General features: G+C 41.9%; 1 protein-coding gene across 2 annotated transcripts in view; it reads left to right on the top strand.

The window, feature by feature from the left end:
* Positions 1-10,622, top strand: part of NTRK2 (neurotrophic receptor tyrosine kinase 2) — a 209,187-nt gene extending 198,565 nt beyond the window's left edge. For both annotated transcript variants that reach the window (XM_074812059.1, XM_074812064.1), the window contains 2 exons: positions 4,208-4,366; positions 5,264-10,622. In XM_074812059.1, the coding sequence (XP_074668160.1) occupies positions 4,208-4,366; positions 5,264-5,449 (345 nt within the window). In that variant the 3' untranslated portion in view covers positions 5,450-10,622. The remainder of the gene's footprint in view (positions 1-4,207; positions 4,367-5,263) is intronic.
* The last annotated feature ends 8,459 nt before the right edge of the window (positions 10,623-19,081 follow it).

Below are 19,081 nucleotides of genomic sequence, written 5' to 3'. Positions count from 1 at the left end.
GAACACTGAACGTAAATGAGGAAGTCTGTTTTCCAAGGCTATGCAATTGGTTGCTGTGCTTTTTACTGCATGAATTCAGAGTAATCGACTACTGAAAGCCAGAAATTGAAAAAAGTGGGGAAAGGGTTATGTAATACAGTGCCTGCAAAAGCTGGGGGTTGGATTTGACGTCCTCTCCAGGAGTGCTGGAGCCTCTGCAAATATGGCCACCAGTATTTAGCAGGAAGAGACTTTACTCCCTGTTCTGGCTAGTCCCTGTCCTGTCCTTTGGTCAGTGCCTGCAGCACCCTACAGCATGGCTCTGGAGCCCCAAAGCCCTCTGTGGTACCGTCAGCATCACAGCCCCCAGTGCTGCTATGGTAAGAGTGGATTGCAGCTGGCATGCATTGCAAAAGTGTGTCCAGTTCATTCAGCCCTCCCTCTTCATGGTACAAATGCTGGTGTGAATTGATTGAGTGGTCATCTTAGCAACTTTATTTCTTGTGCCTTTCCAGCCTGTGGCTTGCGGCTTATCTGTGCAGCCCCACATACACTCTGTTTCTTCTGTTATCTCTGTAGGTTGCCTTCCCCCAGCTCCACCCACAGCCTCCTGTTCCCAGCAGGAGCACCAAGCTTCATTTTCTCATTCTTTGTAAGAGAGCTACCCATTTGCTCACAAATATTGGGCAACAGGGCTTTGGTTTCCCATGGCAGTTGGGCAGTAGAAGTTGAAACAGTGACCAGGGCAGGTTATGAACAGATGCATTTTTAATTGGCATAGGGAAATTGCAGTGATTGCCTACAACCTAAAGGTTGATGACAGTCAGCTGAGGGCTCTTCTCCTAGCAGTAATATTAATGTGCAAGAAGGCTGGGTTTGCACTGGATGGATGGATGGATGGATGCATGCATGCATGCATGCATGCATGCATGGATGCATGGATGCATGGATGCATGCATGGATGCGTGCATGGATGGATGAGTGCAGACTCTTGGGCAGCAAAAATCAACTTCCACAGAGTTACATACTAGGCCTGGTTTCCTTCTTAAAACCAAATTTCTGCATTAGACAAGACTCACCATTTCCTAGTGCTTGTGAAGGAGGATACAGAACATACAATGCCAGAAAGTGAACAAACTATCGAACTCTAGAGTTAGATGCCCGGCTTCAAGGCTAAGACATGGTGCTTGTACAGCAATCCTTGAAACTTGACATTTGCAAATAGATGAAAACAATTTTCAAGGTCAGCTTATCTGGCACCTTTCAAAGTGCTAAATTCATTTAAAAGATGAGTGCTAAAAGTAGTGACAAGTGGAATGATGTATTGCTGAAAGTGCAACATTTCATATGTGGAACAGTATAGTGGTTTCCCCTGGCATTGCAGTCTCCTCCCTGTGGATAGTTTGCGCATTGCAAAAGCTAATTCACCAGGCTTTCTGGTTCAGATTCTAGCTCAATATTGGTAGTAAAAGCAACTAGTGAACGTAATACAAGGCTACCGCTGGGCTAGGGAGTCCATGCTTTCATAAACTGACAGTTGAAAGCAAGTACCTAAGTTCCAAAAAGGATCTGCAGAAGTGCTATTCCACATAAAAATGAACCATCATAATGTAGCTGCTTTCAGGTAAGCATCAAGAAAATTTACCCTAATTTGTATCTACAAAATGGTCGTTTTTGCAGCATTTTTACAGCTACAGTATAGAGTTTAAAGTGATAGCATATTAAGTTAAAACTGTAATTCTTTTAAACCTGTCATAACCTTAGCTAGACTGAATATAAAGGTGTTATTTACCTACAACAGTAATGTGCTTAGCACACAACCATTTTAGAATTATGCGTATCAAGCAGCACTGCAACAGTGCGCACAGCAGAGACTTTAAACTGCAGAATGCTAATGATATCTGAGACCTGTGTAATACTTGTGTTTCTTATTAAAGCATATGCAGAAGGCATCCTATTGAAGCACTCAGCACCTTTAAAGTTTGGTTGATGTAGTCATGTTGTTCTTCCTTGGTCCTTCTTGCAAAACACTCCTTAGCCTTGCTGAGAGTTTGGCAACAACAGTGAAAAGGCACTCCACCTCTCTTTACTGCTATTATGGCACAACTGTGGGTACTTGGACACTACAGTCCAAGAAGGATCAAAAGAAGCTCACAACTGACTGGCAGTTTGTTTCAGGCATCCTGCAAACAATGGTGCAGAGCCCCAGGCTTCAGTTCAAGAAAGCTCTGAAGCACATGCTTCATTTTAAGCGTATACCTAATGCAGCCCTTAATGCTTTTCTGAGCTGAGTGAGTGTTGACCCAGTAACCACTGTTCATTAATAGAAAAGGAAATGTGCATTTAGAAAAAGTGCCTTTGGCCAGGCCCTGACCCATGCTTTCAATGTGGCTGAACTGAAATCTGAGTTGAAACTGAAGGTGCTCTTGGACCACAGGTAGATGCTCAGCCTGCTACTGGTGATGCTCAGTGTTACACGGATATACTGTCTTCATTGCAATGCCATCTGGAAAGAAGAGGACCCTTTATAATATTTATTGATACTTTGAAGGCATTAAATATTATCTTCTCAAAGATGCTGAGGTGTTGGCAGTAACTTTGCCTGAAATGATTGATAGTGATAGAGATGGAGAGACCTCAGGACTTCTCAGTCCTGGACAAATACTCTGCCCCAGTGAAGTCTTTTACCTTCAGGGACAGAAATGGACACAGATCCGGGCAAGATGATGTGCAAAGAACACCAAAGAGCCTGATGTACTTACCTGTAAATTGAATTCTTGCTCTCAGTACTGATGAGTCAGTCTTGCTATGAGAGGCAGCTAGGTCTGTGTTGTTACAGATCAGTGCATTGAAGAGTCATTATTTGTGGCAATTTATCACTCTAGAGGTGTGTCATTCATTTTACTGAATGATACTGTAAACTCAGTATGGAGTCCTACCTCTGTGGTTCTGTAGCAAGGAACCATGGCAAAAGAAGATTTGGAGAGTGGGGTTTTATTAATTGTTTTTTCAAAATCTCTTGATGCAGGATGTGACAAATAAGAAAAACTAGAAACACGTACTTCATTGTTTATAGCTTTCATTAATTTTAAAAGAATGAGTCAAAGAAACTGCTGAAAAGAACCAGTAGCGGAGACTATATGATGAGCAGATCTAAGAGCCATTTTTAATATTTGATGAGACCAAAAACTTCTCATCAGTAACCATGTTTTAATTGGCACTTGCCCTTTGTCCGAGTGTATGTGGCTGCATGTTTTTAACTTTTCTGACTTTATAATGCAATACCTCTCAAGATGGGGGTAAAAGTGGTGGTTCGGATCTGTTTGGATGCCATGTCAGTTTAGGTTATGATTATGTGGGAAACTGAAGCTTTGTTTTCATCTCAGCATGTTCATGTGTTACTTTAAACTCTCCACATCGAGTGACTTCTCAGTCAAAGATGATTAAAAATACTGATGCACAGAGCCTTACAGCCTGTCTGCCTGCCCGAGGGGTAAACTGTAACATGTTCTAAGAGACTTTCAGAATGGCGTTCATTCAATGAAAGATCCCGTTCAATGTGAGCTGATTTGGATAGGAGTCCATGTCTTACAAGTTATTTATTATCGGGGAATATATCCAAAGGGCTGATTTTTTTTAAAGCTGTGTAGGACTGGGTTGTTAATGTGGAACAAAATAATTTAATGCGTTAACTATGGAAATTATCAACAAAAAATAGCATTGCTTTAATTCACTCAAAATTAGGATATTAAACCATACAGATCCTGATCCTACCCTGTCATGAAGTAAGACCACTGTTTCTTCATGAATTTCAGTTGATATTGCTGAGTTTCTAGGAGAATCATCAGTGCAGATTTAATTTCATGAATCTTCTTTAGTTTCCCGAGTGTTAAAATGGGGAGTAAAACTGCCTAATTTGAAGTAGGTTGGTAAGCTAAATTAATTAATAATTTTATAGAGCTTCCTGTTCCTTGAGTATGGTGTGCGAAGCAAATGTTAAAGATGACTTTGAACTTCAGAAACAATGTTGTTGGAGATTCTGTTGAGAAACCTATCATGGTAGTGATTGTTGTTGAGGGACCATGAATCCCTAGTTCTTAAAAGCTCCTCAAAGTGAATGGTATCAGATGGGAGAAAAAGAAGCCATAGATTCTCCTTATTTAATGTCTTGATACTCTTGTGCAGGTCTGGAGGAATTATTTCTGACTCTTTCATTTGTTTTTCTCAGGTTGGAGGTCACACCATGCTGCCCATTCGTTGGATGCCTCCAGAGAGTATCATGTACAGGAAGTTCACCACAGAGAGTGATGTCTGGAGCCTAGGGGTTGTATTATGGGAAATATTTACCTATGGCAAACAGCCATGGTATCAGCTCTCAAACAACGAGGTGTGTGTAACACATTCTCAAATTGCATTGGGAAGGCTGGCACATTAACTGTTGGTGTAGCTTCTCTGGAGAAGGGATAGCAACAAATTTATTTAGTAAAGGCAAAACCCCTGATAGCAGGTATTTATGGTATTGTCATTAAAGTCATGGTTGAATTTCTTCCTTGTCACGCTTTTCTCCCCAGGGATGTAAGTTGTCTGAGCAGCGCTATACCAGTTTGAATTTAGCTTTCTCCTTTGTATAGGATCGCATCTGGTCTGGATATTGAGAAAGATCATGAAGCAATGAAAATGAGCTTAGCTAACTCCTGAACGGGCTTTGGGTGATTTCAATTCCATATCATACATGTCATTGTTGCAGAGTGGTTATCCAAAACCATTCTTGAATAGATTGAAGTAATCTTGAGATCTCTTGATTTCCAAGCAGTCTCAAGTAACCCTTTTCCAGAGATTAGCCACAATGATAAGGAGGGAGGGAGGGAGGGAGGGAGGGAGGGAGGGAGGGAGGGAGGGAGGGAGGGAGGGAGGGAGGGAGAGGTACTGATGCTCTGTGTGAGCAGCATGCAAACTTAGTCTCCTTCTGAGATGAGGTGAAGTTGATAGATGGGTAGAGAGAGGAGGTATGGGATTACTTCCTGGCTGTCATTCCCTCATGAGTGGAAGGGGCAATGTGGATGAACTTAACATCAGTGAAGTCACTGCTCCTTGACAACTTACATTACAGTGCTTTTCACAGATCGCTGCTCATGCGTCTACCTAGAAATGTAGCCCTTGGCAGAGTTGTCTGGGTGACTGCCACCAGTGAGGGTGCTGGGGCGATTAGCAGTTAACTCTTCCACGGATGACCCCCATGTAGTTGGCAAAGCTGTGCTGATCCTTTCCTTGTGCTTCCTTGTAGGTGATTGAGTGCATCACTCAGGGCCGAGTCCTGCAGCGACCTCGCACATGCCCCAAGGAAGTGTATGACTTGATGCTGGGCTGTTGGCAACGGGAGCCTCACATGAGGCTCAACATCAAAGAAATCCATTCCCTCCTCCAGAACTTGGCCAAGGCATCTCCAGTCTACTTGGATATTTTAGGCTAAAATCTCCGAGCATTTCTTCTTATGGGCTGTGGGAATGAATGTGTTCAACTGCCGCTGAACTCCATTAAAAATGTGTTCTTTGACAGTATTCATGACAAAGTTGCGGAGAAGTTTTCAAAGGGCAAGCAATGTGCACTTCTCCATCTGTAGACACAGTATTGACTTTTTAGACATTACTGAGATGTATCTCCTTTCTCTATCTCTCTCTTTCAGTTTCTATCATTTTTTTCTTCTCTCCTGTCTTTCTAATCAGTTTGGCTTCTGCATTATTGTAACTCTGCATAGACAAAGGCCTTAAAAACCTGATCTGTTATATCAGCAGACTCTTCAGTTTGCCCACCACAACTAACAATGCCTTGTTGTATTCATGCCTTTGATGTGGATGAAAAAAAGGGAAAAATATATTTGACTCGAACTTTGTGTTTTCTGCTGTACAGCTACTAGGAGTTTCTATGGATTCACCTCAATTTTTTTGCTTCGGCATGTGGGTGGAAAAAAAGAAGACTGGTGTTCTCTACATGAAGCATGTTCCTTGCAGAGATAAAGCCAGATGGAAAGAAGACAGTCTTGTGTGCTACACTGTCTGGAGGAATTAGGGGATCAGATGGCATCCAACCCCACAAAAAAACACTTAAATGATTTGATGGAAGGCAAGAGGGGGTTTAGCACTTTCCCTGAAGAGTCTTTCTGAGGATTAAAGGGATTGTTCAAGGAGGCGCTTTGCCAGCACCTTTCCTTGCTAGATACAATTAAAAAGGAAAAAGATGCTGCCTGCACTGCACACAATTATGTTACAACATGATAGACTAAACACATGCCCTTATTTTGTCTTCTGGTAGGATGTTGTCATGCCACTGGTATAAAAATGTTCTCCAGCTAGTCTTTTTTTAATAAAGGCTGAAGCTAGGCTTATTAATGTACAGTATTAATTTCAGGATCATACCTTGAAACTAAGGGTTTTGATAAGATAGGACAAGCTATAGATGCCGGGGCATCTTATACTGTGCTTGTCCAGCAGTGTATTACTTGCTTCCTCAATCCTTTTTTTTAACCATGCAAGCAAAACTGTGCATGGTCTTTGTCGATTAATGCCCTTTGTGCAGAAACTATCACTCATCTTGTAGTATACCCTAGTAGGCATAGCGAACTCATAATGATACAACTATTTCATTAGAAGGGGCTAATGGAGGACATTAGCCATGTTAAAATGCCTTTACAATGTTACAGATACAATAGGCTGATATAACATGAATAACTTAAAGCACAGAGATCACTGGTTATGTTTGAGCCATAGCAGGGGATAGAGATCTCTAGAGAAAACAAATTACTCTGAGGTTATGGCTTACTATTCAGAGTGCAAAGACCCTGAGCTCAGCACCATGTTCGTATTGGTACTAGTGCTGTCATTACCAACATTCACTCTTTCGTAAATAATTTCTTTTTAGTGGGATTGACATTGTATATGTACAACATTTGCATGGCCACTGTGTTGATGACAGCTGCATGGGCATACCTGTTATTTTTCAAACCAGAAGTTGACAATTTCAAATTTAGAGTTAGGATTATTTTTAATATGAATTCTTACAAACGAAAACCTACCTTACCTATTCCTCAAGACTTTTGCCTCCCTCTATGAGGGGGCGTTACTGCAAAAAAGTGATCTTTCTTTCCATTCTCTCTTTTTGTTATTTCTTACTGATATGAGCCTGATCAAAATAGTCCTTCATCTTTGTGTTGGGGATATTTTATTTAATAAATTAAGCATTTTATTTTTGTAAGTATTCCCATAGCACAATTAATATATAATTTGCTCACATATATTATTTATTGAGGCACTTTAGGTTTTTCTTTCAGAAGCTTTTAGAGCTAGCTCATAAAGATTCTGAACATTTTCAGAAGAAAACAGTTCACTGGACACTGATCAAGTTTTACCCTTCTCAATGTCACTGAAAAGGCACCATTACAAATAAACATGACAGTGTAACTATAAAGCCATACTCAGTATTTCTGTAATAAACTAGATGTTATTTCTTAACCACTACTAAACTGGAAACAACACAAAAAGCCAGAGGAAGATTCCTACAAAGTGGGCCTTAAAATTTTATCTAGACTGGTTTGGAAATTCACACAGCAAGCTAAAGACTGAGCATCCAGTGAAACCCATTCTCTTGAAAATCTAAATGTTGTGTTTTAAAGGAATTTGAAATTTTCAAAATAACAGTGGTGGAAAAGAAAGGTGTCAGAGTCCGCTCTTACTGCGCAGTGGGGAGGAGGCTGCAGGTGGTGGAGGGGGGTGCTAAATTTCTACCTGCTGTATTCTGTCTTAGTTTCTTATGAGCTGAAGAAAAAGGCATCTGAGATGCTGCTTCTTTTTGAAAGCAGGCTCCGGCCTGAAAGCAAGTTTTGCAAGCTCTGAAAGAACGTATACCAAAAATAACCACAAAACCCTGAAAATGTATGTAGTGGCATCTTCTTTTTGATTTACTAGTGAGACTATAAGAGTAATTTCAGAGAATAAATAGTGTTGCAATGCATTGTGCAATAACATAACAGTATGTTAAACTTCTAATGGACCAAATGTTCTACAGAGCCACCGGTATGGATAACCTTGACCTATATCATTAATGTTCTTGATAGTGCATAACATCTATAATCACAGTAGGCAAGCTATAAACTGTAGCTATACATAGTTTGTGTTTGTTCATGGAAAGGTGGGTAAGTGTAGCAGAATGAGCAGAGAAGAGAAAGAAATATGTTCAAATCACAATGAAGGGTGAGTATATGTGCATATTCATCATGCTTGCACTGTCAGCTAAATCTTATACACTGAGTAAATATGACAATCAGGCTCATTTAAAAAGTCTTTCTGGACTGTGCTATGAACTGATCATATATATAATATATATTATATATGTGTGTTTGCATATGGCATATATATATACACACACATAGCATATACATGTATGCCTATGTCTGTTGTATTTTATTTATATATGTGCAGACATGCATGCACATTATGTATGGGCTGTGTGTATATGTATAAATTTACATACACCTACGTTATTACAAGTGATGATTAGAGTGCTATTAATAAATTGATAAAGTCTGCTGAGTAACCAGAATAATCTTTTTTTCCTTTGATAATTCTTTTCCTATGTTTGTAAAATTCAACATTTTAACTGATGTGCAGCAGAGGCAGTGCTAGAATGCCAGAGATAAAACAATAAGCACTTTTCTTCCCCAGATGATTACATAAAAACATTTCTTCCACTCCCATCTCACTTGTTGATTTCTCACAATTAAATGAACAGACAGGCTTCCAAGCTTGGAAAACAGAGTTTGCATTACTGCCATTTCTGGATTTGTGCTATTGTTCTTTTAGTGTCCTAGAATAACAGTGCAGCTCCATTAGGATTTTATACTCCTCTGCAGTAAGGAAATAATTTCAAGAATGAGCTGGTATATTCAGACTACAACACAACTTGTAGGAAAATGAGAATGCCAAAATTCAGCAGTAATAATAGCAGCATTCGCCACACTCTGTCCATCACCCTCAATAGATCTGCAGAACTCAGAACTGGCCGTGGAGAACAGAAACTTGTAAAGCAACAACCCCCCATGATGCATGATGGAGTGTACCCTTTTAAAAGGACTTTATTCATTTTTGATTTGTCAACCAATATATCTATATATTGTCTACAGTTTAATAAGTAACTGCCTATTTTATCTAATTTTCTTTCCTTTTTTCATCCTCTCTTGCTATTTCTTTATTGCTTTCCTGGATTCTCTTTTCCTGTCTTTCCTTTTCTCCTTCTTTCCTTCTTTCCTCTTCCTTTCTCTTTCCCTCTCTTTCTGTCTCTCTCTGTATCCTTCCCCACCTTTCTGAGAGATTGTTTTTGTTGTGGTTGATGTAGACTTTTACAAAACACTTTAAAAAGAAATTAAATAACCCAATAAAATTATTAGGTCACTGGATGACTATGGTACAATGCGTATGTGTTAGAACAAGTCTGTGTCTGGGTTGTTGCAGCCTGTAACTGAATTTCAAATACTAATGTAAAATGTGAGGGAGGGGAGTGGGGAGGGACTGGGGATCAGGGTTACTAATCAAAGATGAAGGTTTTGATAGCACAGGAAGTTGTATTTGTTGTGAGGGCTGGGATGAACCACTGCTGCTTTGAATCAAGAGGTCCTTCAGAGCCTTAGTTAAAACACCTTTGTTTGGGTGGGGCAGGGGTATATGCTACATTCATCACAAACATGAAGAAAAAAAAAAAGTCTACATGTTGCAAGGAAAACACTGTGAATTTCACAATAGCAACGAAGTGACTATTTTACCATCTTTTAAACATACGTCTCAGGAGAAGAAATGGGATATGATGGGTATGTTATTTTTCCGTCTATGCATTCTAGACCAGGTCTGTGGGGGTTTTTTGTTTGCTTGTAGAAGGTTCTGAGTGATGACCGGCTGGTATTTTATAAACACTGAATACTTTGGGCAAGGATAATAGAAGCTGCTAGTAGTGAGGCCATTTGATTGCAATATGTGAGAAAACAGAGATCAAATAGAATCTTTCCAGAGGCCTATATCTTGCAGCTTGTATGTATCTTTCTGTAACTTAAAGAAAAGCAGCTAAGAATGTTTTGTATACAGGTAATTTAATTCAACATTGATGTTTAATTGAATCACCAATAGAGAATCAGTTAATTATGAAATATTTGTCCCAGCCCTGCTCTCCACCTATACTTTATGTATATATATTTCTAGATACCGCTCTCTTTGTCACTTAAGGTAAAGAGGAAGATATCTACATATAAATATAAATCTCTATATTGTCACCAAACTGTGACCTGGTGTGTAGAGCTATCTTTCTTCTTTCTTTTTTCTTATTCTTTTTTTTTAATGTGATGTCTCTGTGTAGTGGTTCTTGTTTTGCAGTTTGTTATAACAAGCCATTGCTTTAAAACTTTCATTGCATCTTGGCTGATTTCAAGGTGATGCCTAGGTATCAGTGTTAAAAGTTTTTGTTTGTGAATCATGTGACCGGCTTCTCTCAACATGACATGGAAAGTCTCTTGTATTACAGTGTATTTAATAAAAATTATGTCTTACAATAAACAATGTCATCCAAAAGACAGATAAAATGATTACTTTAAAAAAGCTAAAGATTTCATGAAATGTTGTGTGCTATTTTGTTTGAATGCTTTTGTTTACCTCCATTCTTTTTGAAAAGGATGAAATTAAGGAGCAGTTTTGTACACTTACAAACATGACATATTTGCACTCTAAAACTGTAAATAAAAAACAGGTCCCTGAACTCATAGCTGATGAAAGAAGAGACCTATAGTAATAGGGCAAAGAAATATCCAATCTGAGTGTGATGACAGACTCTTTATTCTTCGTTTTCCAAATGAATATCCTATTTGAATGGTTGTTCATTTGGGGAGCTGGCTTAGCAAATACCTGTTTATCTTCTAGCAGAAACAGCCCTTCAGATACTTTCTGGCTTTTTGCTGAAAGTGTCTCTCAAACCACAGCCACATTAAAAATGTAGTTTGTTCTTTTTAACTCATGTCAGTCTAGAATGAATATATTGTGAACAAATATAGCATTAAATCCAAGTCCTTGAAGAACATAATTAAGATTCAGAATGCAGAGTCCTTAGACATCCAAAGGAAGGTTCAGCAACTTGATTAAAGATCGCTCCACAAGCTATTGATCTAAACCAAGTCCTTCAAGGTTAAAGTAAAACAATATGAGAGCCACTTTATGACTGTGTCTGCTTCCCTCTGCCAAGAGACCTTTCTGAGATAAACAAGCTGGTTACAAGCATTCAAAAGGTCAAAGGAAAATAATCCACTGAGAAGAAGCCTCAGGATAAAGTTTGTCCAAAGCTGTGAAAATATCCTTGAACCACACTAAAAATTTGTTGTTGGCAGTTTGTGTTCATCCAGTGACTTAGAACTACCTTGCCTGCTTTCATGGTAAAATCTGGATGCCTTCCAGACTTGGTGGGATAACTGGTCACAATGAAGTCTGTTTGGCAGCAGGAAGAACTGCAGAAACTCTCAGCACCAAGCCTGTGTAAGCATCACCCTGCAGTCCCAACAGCATGGGCATGACAGCCCACACACCCTCCCACGGTTCTTTCCCCAGGGATTTTTAAGGCCAGAGGCACATAGCAGCAGCAGGGACTGGACACTGCCACTCCTCATGCCTGCTCAGTGCCACAAGACACGAAGCCAGATGAACCAGCAGGGCCCCTGGACAGCCTCAGCAGTATTTTTGCAGCCTTGCAACAGGGCAGGTTGGTTGTTCCTCTCTTGCACAGCCCAGCCCCCTCAAGACTACAGTTTGAGCTTCTCCCCAGCAGCCCTCCCGCCTACCCAAGGTATCCCATAGCTCCTTCCCAGCTTATCCCAGACTTCCTAGATGCACCTTTGGGCAGGCAGGAGGTGTTGATACATTGATACCCTTGCTCATCTCTGGTTAGGGGAGGAAGAGTTTTGTGTGCTTTCATGTCTTTCCCACCTGTGTGTGTGTGGCCCTGCAGCTTGCACCATGGAGGTGCTGGTTGATGGGAATCTCGACAAGACCCAGCAATGTGCACTTGCAGCCCAAAAAGCCAACTGTATTCTGGGCTGCATCAAGAGAAGTGTGGCCAGCAGGTCGAGGGAGGTGACTGTCCCCCTCTGTTCTCGTGAAGCCCCACCTGGAGTTGTGCATTTAGCTCTGGGGTCCCCAATTTAAGGAAGACATGGATCTGCTCGAGTGAGTTCAGAGGAGGGCCATGAAGGTGATCAGAGGGCTGGAGTACCCCTCCTCTGAAGACAGTCTGAGAGAGTTGGGGTTGTTCAGCCTAGAGAAGAGAAAGCTCTAGGAATACCTTATAGCAGCCTTCCAGTACCTAAAGGAGCCTAGAAGAAAGATGGAGAGGTACTTTTTACAAGGTGGTTTGGCGATAGGACAGGAGGTAATGGCTTTAAACTGAAAGACAGTAGATTTAGATTAGATGTAAGAAATTCCTCACAGTGAGGGTGCTGAGATACTGGAACAAGGTGCTCAGAGAATTTGTGGATACCTCCTCCCTGGCAGTGTTCAAGGCCAGCTTGGACTGGGCTTTGGGCAACCTGGTCTAGTGGAAGGTGTCCCTACCCATGGCAGGGGGGTTGGAACTAGATGATCTTTAAAGGTCCCTTCCAACTCAAACCGTTCTATGATTCTATGGTTCTATGTCCCACAGCAGAGGCTCAACTCAAAAGTAATGACTGGTGCCATTTTTATTGTCTTCTGTTCACTGTACTTGTAAGGGTAAAGGTGTTAGTTCAGGCTGCACAAGGAGCTTGTAGAAGACCCTTTAATGAGGCTGACGAGGTTCCTGATGCTCCAAAACACATCAGACTTGGTAGCTGGTTTAAGGTCACTGGTTTCTGCTGCAAGGTGCACAACCAGTCAAGCACCCTCCTGTTTGCTGCTCAGCGACAGCCTCATAGAGCCTCGCAGCAGCCAAAGACCCGTCAGCAAGTCTGTGCCTGCCTTCTGCATAAAATCCATGGAGAGTTGTGAAATACCTAACAGGCCAGGAGGGATATACAACAAAAGTCCTGTGCCTGCATCTGCTAAGGCTCAACAAACTTCCACAACTGATTTCATGATGAAGAAGTCTTTGTGCTAAATGCTTCATGTAACAGGAAAATCAATCACCTCGATCACTGTGTTATTTTAAAAGTGATTCATGGTGTCTATTGATTATTCCCATTAATATTTTTTAATAGCTATAATAATTTATTTTCAAATCACTGAGAAAGTTTACGTTACAAAAAAGAATGATGGACCTAGAAAGGATGAAAAAGAATCTTGGATGTCATTAGGACAGGGTCAGGCAGACTCTACTAAACCAGTTCACAGGTTAGCTTACCAAAGCAACTTATTAATATTTACCATAAACCATAGGTTCTGATGGGCAAGACTTCATGTAAGAAAGAAAAATACTTGAAGTAATCACCTGAAGAATCACCCGACTCATTTCTATGCTAAGAGCCCCGTGCTTCAATTTCTTGAGGACAGTTTGATATGCACAACATGCACAGGGTTCCTTCAGTAACTCCTACCTTTTGAGAGATGAAGGTTTTAGGGCTTGGGGCTATTTTTTATCAGTGATGCAAAGAAGAATACTAATTAAAAAGACCATAAGCAGAACAAGAAATGCATGGAAAAACAATTGCTTTACTTTCTTGAGCTGATAGTCACATCATGCAAATATATGTACTATCACAAATAATCACAATTTGAGCTAAAATTCAGCCTAGACCAGGGATTAATAAGGATGCTCAGAAGAGGAGAGCTTGTGCTCGTTCTGTCTGGTGTCTGTATTAGATGGTATGCAAGGGAAGAAGAGATGGATGGGAGATAAGAGAGTGAGTGAGCAAACCCTTGTTTAAAATGTGATGTAAATATTACACATGTAGTTTTACTGTCCCAGTGTCTGACCTTAAAGACAAATAAAACAGACACTTAACAAATTATTTACACATATTTTGAGCACTTCCAATACAGAAGAAGATGTTTCTAGGCCTAGCAATGCTTTGTTATGATACAACGGCTGCTAGTCTCATGGAAAGTCCAGGTCTGCCACTCTGTTATCCTGATTTTTGCTTGCCTTTCTTTTTCTGAAAGTTTCTTTAAATACATAAAAACTGATACTGTTGTTCAGTGTGTCACAGCATGGGCAGAGCTGGTTTCAGAGTTAATTAATCTGAGTTTGCCATCTAGCCCAGTTAGAAACTGTTGGAAATGAATAAGTAATTTATGGGTGATTAGCAGAGAATGGGAATATTGACACAGGTACAGGCTCCTACTGGGAGTAACCCAAGTCCTTCTCTGGAAGATTGGGTCTGCAAAAGGAATATAAGGCATTTAGCACCTTCTCATTCACAAATTTCTGAAAACAATTTACAACTGGTTTGTGATAGCTGCTCAGAAGAAAAAAAAATCTCCTCTCTAGAGCACCTTTCTGTATGCCCTTCTAGCCCAGTGCTACCAGCCCTCATCCTGGGTAATATTTAAATGGAAATGCATTACCAGGACAGAGCCTTCAAATTTGGCAGACATGATCAACTTCACCCTCGAAGCAGACAGTTCCTTGACAGTTGGTTTTCGCACCTTTAAGTCTCCTTTAATCTCTGTGCCCAAATTGTGCAGAGACATCGAATGTGCTCAATATGTGTGAGGGTAGGTGAACAGTACTTATTGTCCATGCAATAAAGAGGAGAAAAACCATATAAGTGAGAGTTAGCCAAGCCTGCAAATCTGACAGAAGCTGAACTTGTGGTCTCCAACCCCTAAGCAGAGCCGAGAGGCCCATGGTATCTACTGAGGAGCAACGTGGGAAGGTCTCTTCTCAGCATGTTCATGTCTTACCCCACCAATATAAATGTTTCCCTCTCCCTTCATACCCCGCAGTACAGGAGGCATAGACTAGCTGCAGAATGGGTGTCCCCATGGGGGAGAGCACATCCTTGGCCCTCAGGCTTATGTGGCTTTTGGGGAGAGTCCTGGCAACCAAGAAGTCCCTGTCCCCAAGTGCCAGCACTGATTGGGTTTCTGTGTGTCCACATCCTGATAGAGGTGATGGGTATGATTCCCCTTTGCTGGCAAATGCTGCATCCAGTGCTGACAAAAAGCCTTCCGTCCTTCTGCAGTGAGTTGGCGCAGTCCCATGGGATGCTTGTGGAGGTGGCATGGCCTATCTGCAGTGTGAGCAGGGTGTGTGTGGCTCTGGACAGCCTGCAGCCTGTAATCCTCCTCAACTCTTTCCTGTAGCCTCCGGAGCATCCCAGGGCTGACACTGGAGAGGAGGAGGGAGGCCACTTTCACTGAGGCAGGCAAAGGGCTAAGCATGCAAAGATCTTCGTCTTAGGAGAGTGGGAAAAGGTGTTGATCACTGTAGTGGCAATTGCTTGTCATCCTGTTCATCACAAACACCCTGCACAGGGCTGCCCACACTGCCATCATCACATGCTGCTTTGGTATCAGAGCACCCAGCCAGAAAGTGGGGTGGCTGTGAGGGCTGCAGACCTGCCTGTCTTGGCACAAGCTGGTACTTGTAACCATGGCACATCTCCTCTGTTTTGGGTGGACCTGCTGGCTGGGGGATGCCACTCATTGCTGCTTGGACAGCCCTGTGTCCTTTGCCGTGCAGAGGGCTGGTGACTGGGCTTGGCCCTGTATCTTTGTCTTGGCCATTTTTTGGATGCCTTGTGCAGCTGTTTGCCTGGTAGCAGAAAACCAGCTGGGTTCAAGCCCTTTGCCAGGAGGGGACCAGCTCCCTGGGACCAGGTCCCTGGCACCAGATACTCATCTGTGAGGCACTGTCTAGCTTCTCCCTGGCACAGCAACTGATAAATCACCCAGTGACATAGCTTTGTAGCTTTAATGATCTTGAAACTGAAACACCAAAATACCTGTCTTGGTTATATTGCACCAATTAAATCTGCTCACAAAGGGAGAACTGATATACTTTGTCCCAGAGACTATTTAAACAGTCCTCAGAGGCACACACAGTCACATCACCTTTCACTCATTTGTCTCATCCAGGTGACACCCTGGGTGCCACCAGCAGTACTTGCACCCATGTGCCTCGTCACTGCCAGCTCTGGGTGCACCCTTCTCAGCCCCACGCATTCCCACCACTTTTGCTGAGGTCAGTTTTGGGAGACAACACAGAGGCACATGGACAAACCCACTGCTGGGAGTCCCAGCCAGTGCTGCGGAGGGTGGGCAGAGGTGCAGTCCTGTGCTCCTCACATGAGCACTGGTGCATTTTGCTTTCGCTGCAATTGATTGCTATTTCTAAAACTGGATTTTTATTCATTGGGTGAGTTTTTTCAGCACTTAGTTAACCTGCTAAGAGCACTGCTGACATCCCCAGCTCCTATAATTAACGTTTCAAGAAAAATCATGGCTGGGAATGGCTAGTCTTTAGGAGACAAAATAAGAGAAACGTATGGATCTCATATCCCCTGCTCCCCTCTCCTCTCTTGTCCCCAAACAGGGGTTTTGGCACAGAGTCTGTCTTCCAACTCCTCCAAACTGTTACACAAGAAAGAAAGTCTCTGCAAACAATCCATTGTAAACTTGGGTCATCTCTTTCCACTTACATTTTTTTGCACTGCTTTGTGATTTGGGGAATTACACTGACAAATGTCATTAGCACCAGTCATTTTTAGCAACCCAGAATCTAAATAGGCTTGGATGAGGGAAAGCAGATGGAGAGTAAACATGGTGCCTCCAATACCACAGAGGCCACTAAATAAATATGCACCTTGCTTGGTTAAAGTAACACCTATTGGCAGTAAAAGTTTGGGATTTTTTTACCAGTGGGGGACTAATCACTCTGGCAAGAGCTATGCATTCTGTAAGCTGTTCCAGTGCTCTTTTGGCTCATCTTATGTCGTACAACCTCACTGACTTCCATGCTGAGCAACTGGGTAGGGATCAGTGAAGTTTGTAATATGAAACTGATAATTGCAGGTCACACTGTTTTCCCACGGTGTGCAAAATCCTATCACTCTGTTATGCATGTTGCTTAGCCATTGTTTTCAGACTAGATTTGCTGCTAAACACCTACTTGTAATATGACTCAGGGCAGGGTTCAAAGATGTCTTTCCCAAGCCAGAATGGTATGGGTAATTTGGCTGCCAGCTCTTTTTGGACAAAGTCAGTATTTTTTTCAGAAAGCCAGAAATAGAACCAGTGGACATGAAAATTCTTGATTTCAAATCTGTGGCACCACCATGCCCCACTTGGGTCTCACCATGATTAGCAGAATACAGCTGCAGAGTTGATGGTGGCAGAAGCCGTAAAACCCAAACCAGCAGAGACCATGGGCTGTGGCATGAGCAATAGGGATGTCTCCTGGGACCCTGCCCAGGGATCAAACCCTGCTGTTGTTTTACCTTTCAGAGGTCAAAGCCTGGGGTGCTCAGGGGAGCAGGTGTGATGAGAAATGACTTGGGAGAGGGTTTGATAATCTCATGCCAGACTAGGAAATCAAGCTGGTGCCAGCCAAAAAAAAAACTAAAATTGACAGTCTGTAGCAGTACCTTGAAATCATAGCAAAGCTGTAACATGCAAAGTGAGAAGAACAACAGTAGCATTGAAAGGCAACAAAGTGCACCTGGCATTGCATTCATCTTTCTGGCTGTTTGGTTACCTGCTGTGATACTGATGGCACTGAATAACACTGTCAGATCAAGGTAACCCTTCCATGCTGTTATTTTCTCTTTTAAACATACCAACAATGTGGGCAGCCGGCATCTTGGAAAATAACGCAGCACAGATTTGTTGCATTTTACCTTAAAAACACACTGCCAGCTGCTGCCTTGCCGCTGTTCTCGCCCCACTGTTGGCGATTCCCTGGTGAGTGGGTCACTCAACAGGAGATAGACACACAAGCTCATTTTCTAATGATGCTTTGGTGAGGTTAATGCTGGTAGCCTTCATCTCACTGGCTACCCAAAGCTCAGTTTCTGTGTCTTCCACTTCTGCTCTGACATAAAGCCTTTGTCAAGAGACACAAGTTACCATGGCAGTGCCTCTAAAATAGAACTAATCCAACACACATCAATACCTGTACAATAAATATAATAAAGTACTACTTATAACGCATTATTCTGCATTCACTGGGTAGTAATTTGTGCAGAGGGCTGCAACTAACTCTTTTTCATTTAATTATGGGAAAGTAATTCTTCAAATCGAAAACACTCTGTGCTTGGGAAGGAACAGAGCAGAACTGCCAAGTGATTAAAAAGACAGAGCTCTGACTGCTAAATAAGAGCTGGTAATGAGGTTGCTCTTCATGGAGAGGCTGATCTCCCTCTGACCATACTGGGTGCTGGATCAGGCCCATACTCTAAGAGAAGTGCAGGCTTTTAAGGGTTTTTAGTAAGATTGAGTTTTATTTCACAGGAGATCATGATTGTTATTCCCGGTCGTTGCAGGCTGGGGCAAAGATCTCAGCAGGTCAGGACACATGGCTGTAAGTCAGGCAGAGGGATATCAGCCAGGTTCCCTTCCCTGAGATGGGAGGCTTCAAAAGTGACTAGAAAACCAGCTGTATTTATGCAGGTGTGAGATCAAGTCTGTGACATGAAGGGTTTCCCTCCAAGGCATTGGTCTTCCCAGTTTGGGTTGCACATATCACAGCCTGCCAGGCTGCCAGGAAAAGCTCACAGAAAATGTCTATCTTCAGATATCACCTAGAGTAAGAGAACAGCTGTTCTGCACAGGTGCCTAAGACTGGACTACACGATCCAGAGCAGGGTCTTCCAGTCTTGTGACTCCATGCTGGGAAGACCTTCCAGCCTGCTCAATTGCCTCTAACAGACCAAGGCTTTCACATTAAAAGTGTTCTTCCCAAGCCAATCCAGACCAAGCTGTTATACTGTTTTGCTTACTTGAGCATTATATTTATTTTTTTTTTTTAAAGAAGATTTTGTGTATTATGCTTTGTCGCTTTTAGAAATCTTGATAAACTGGGTTTCTGGCTCAGTAGTTTGCTGCTCTAATTGACTGTGAGCAATGGAAGGTCTGTAATGAATATTTATGGGGAAACCTTTTCGCTCCCTCCA

The sequence above is a fragment of the Strix aluco genome, chromosome Z (assembly GCF_031877795.1).
Source record: "Strix aluco isolate bStrAlu1 chromosome Z, bStrAlu1.hap1, whole genome shotgun sequence".
Taxonomy (NCBI): Eukaryota; Metazoa; Chordata; class Aves; order Strigiformes; family Strigidae; genus Strix; species Strix aluco.
This window is presented reverse-complemented; position numbering and strand designations above follow the sequence as displayed.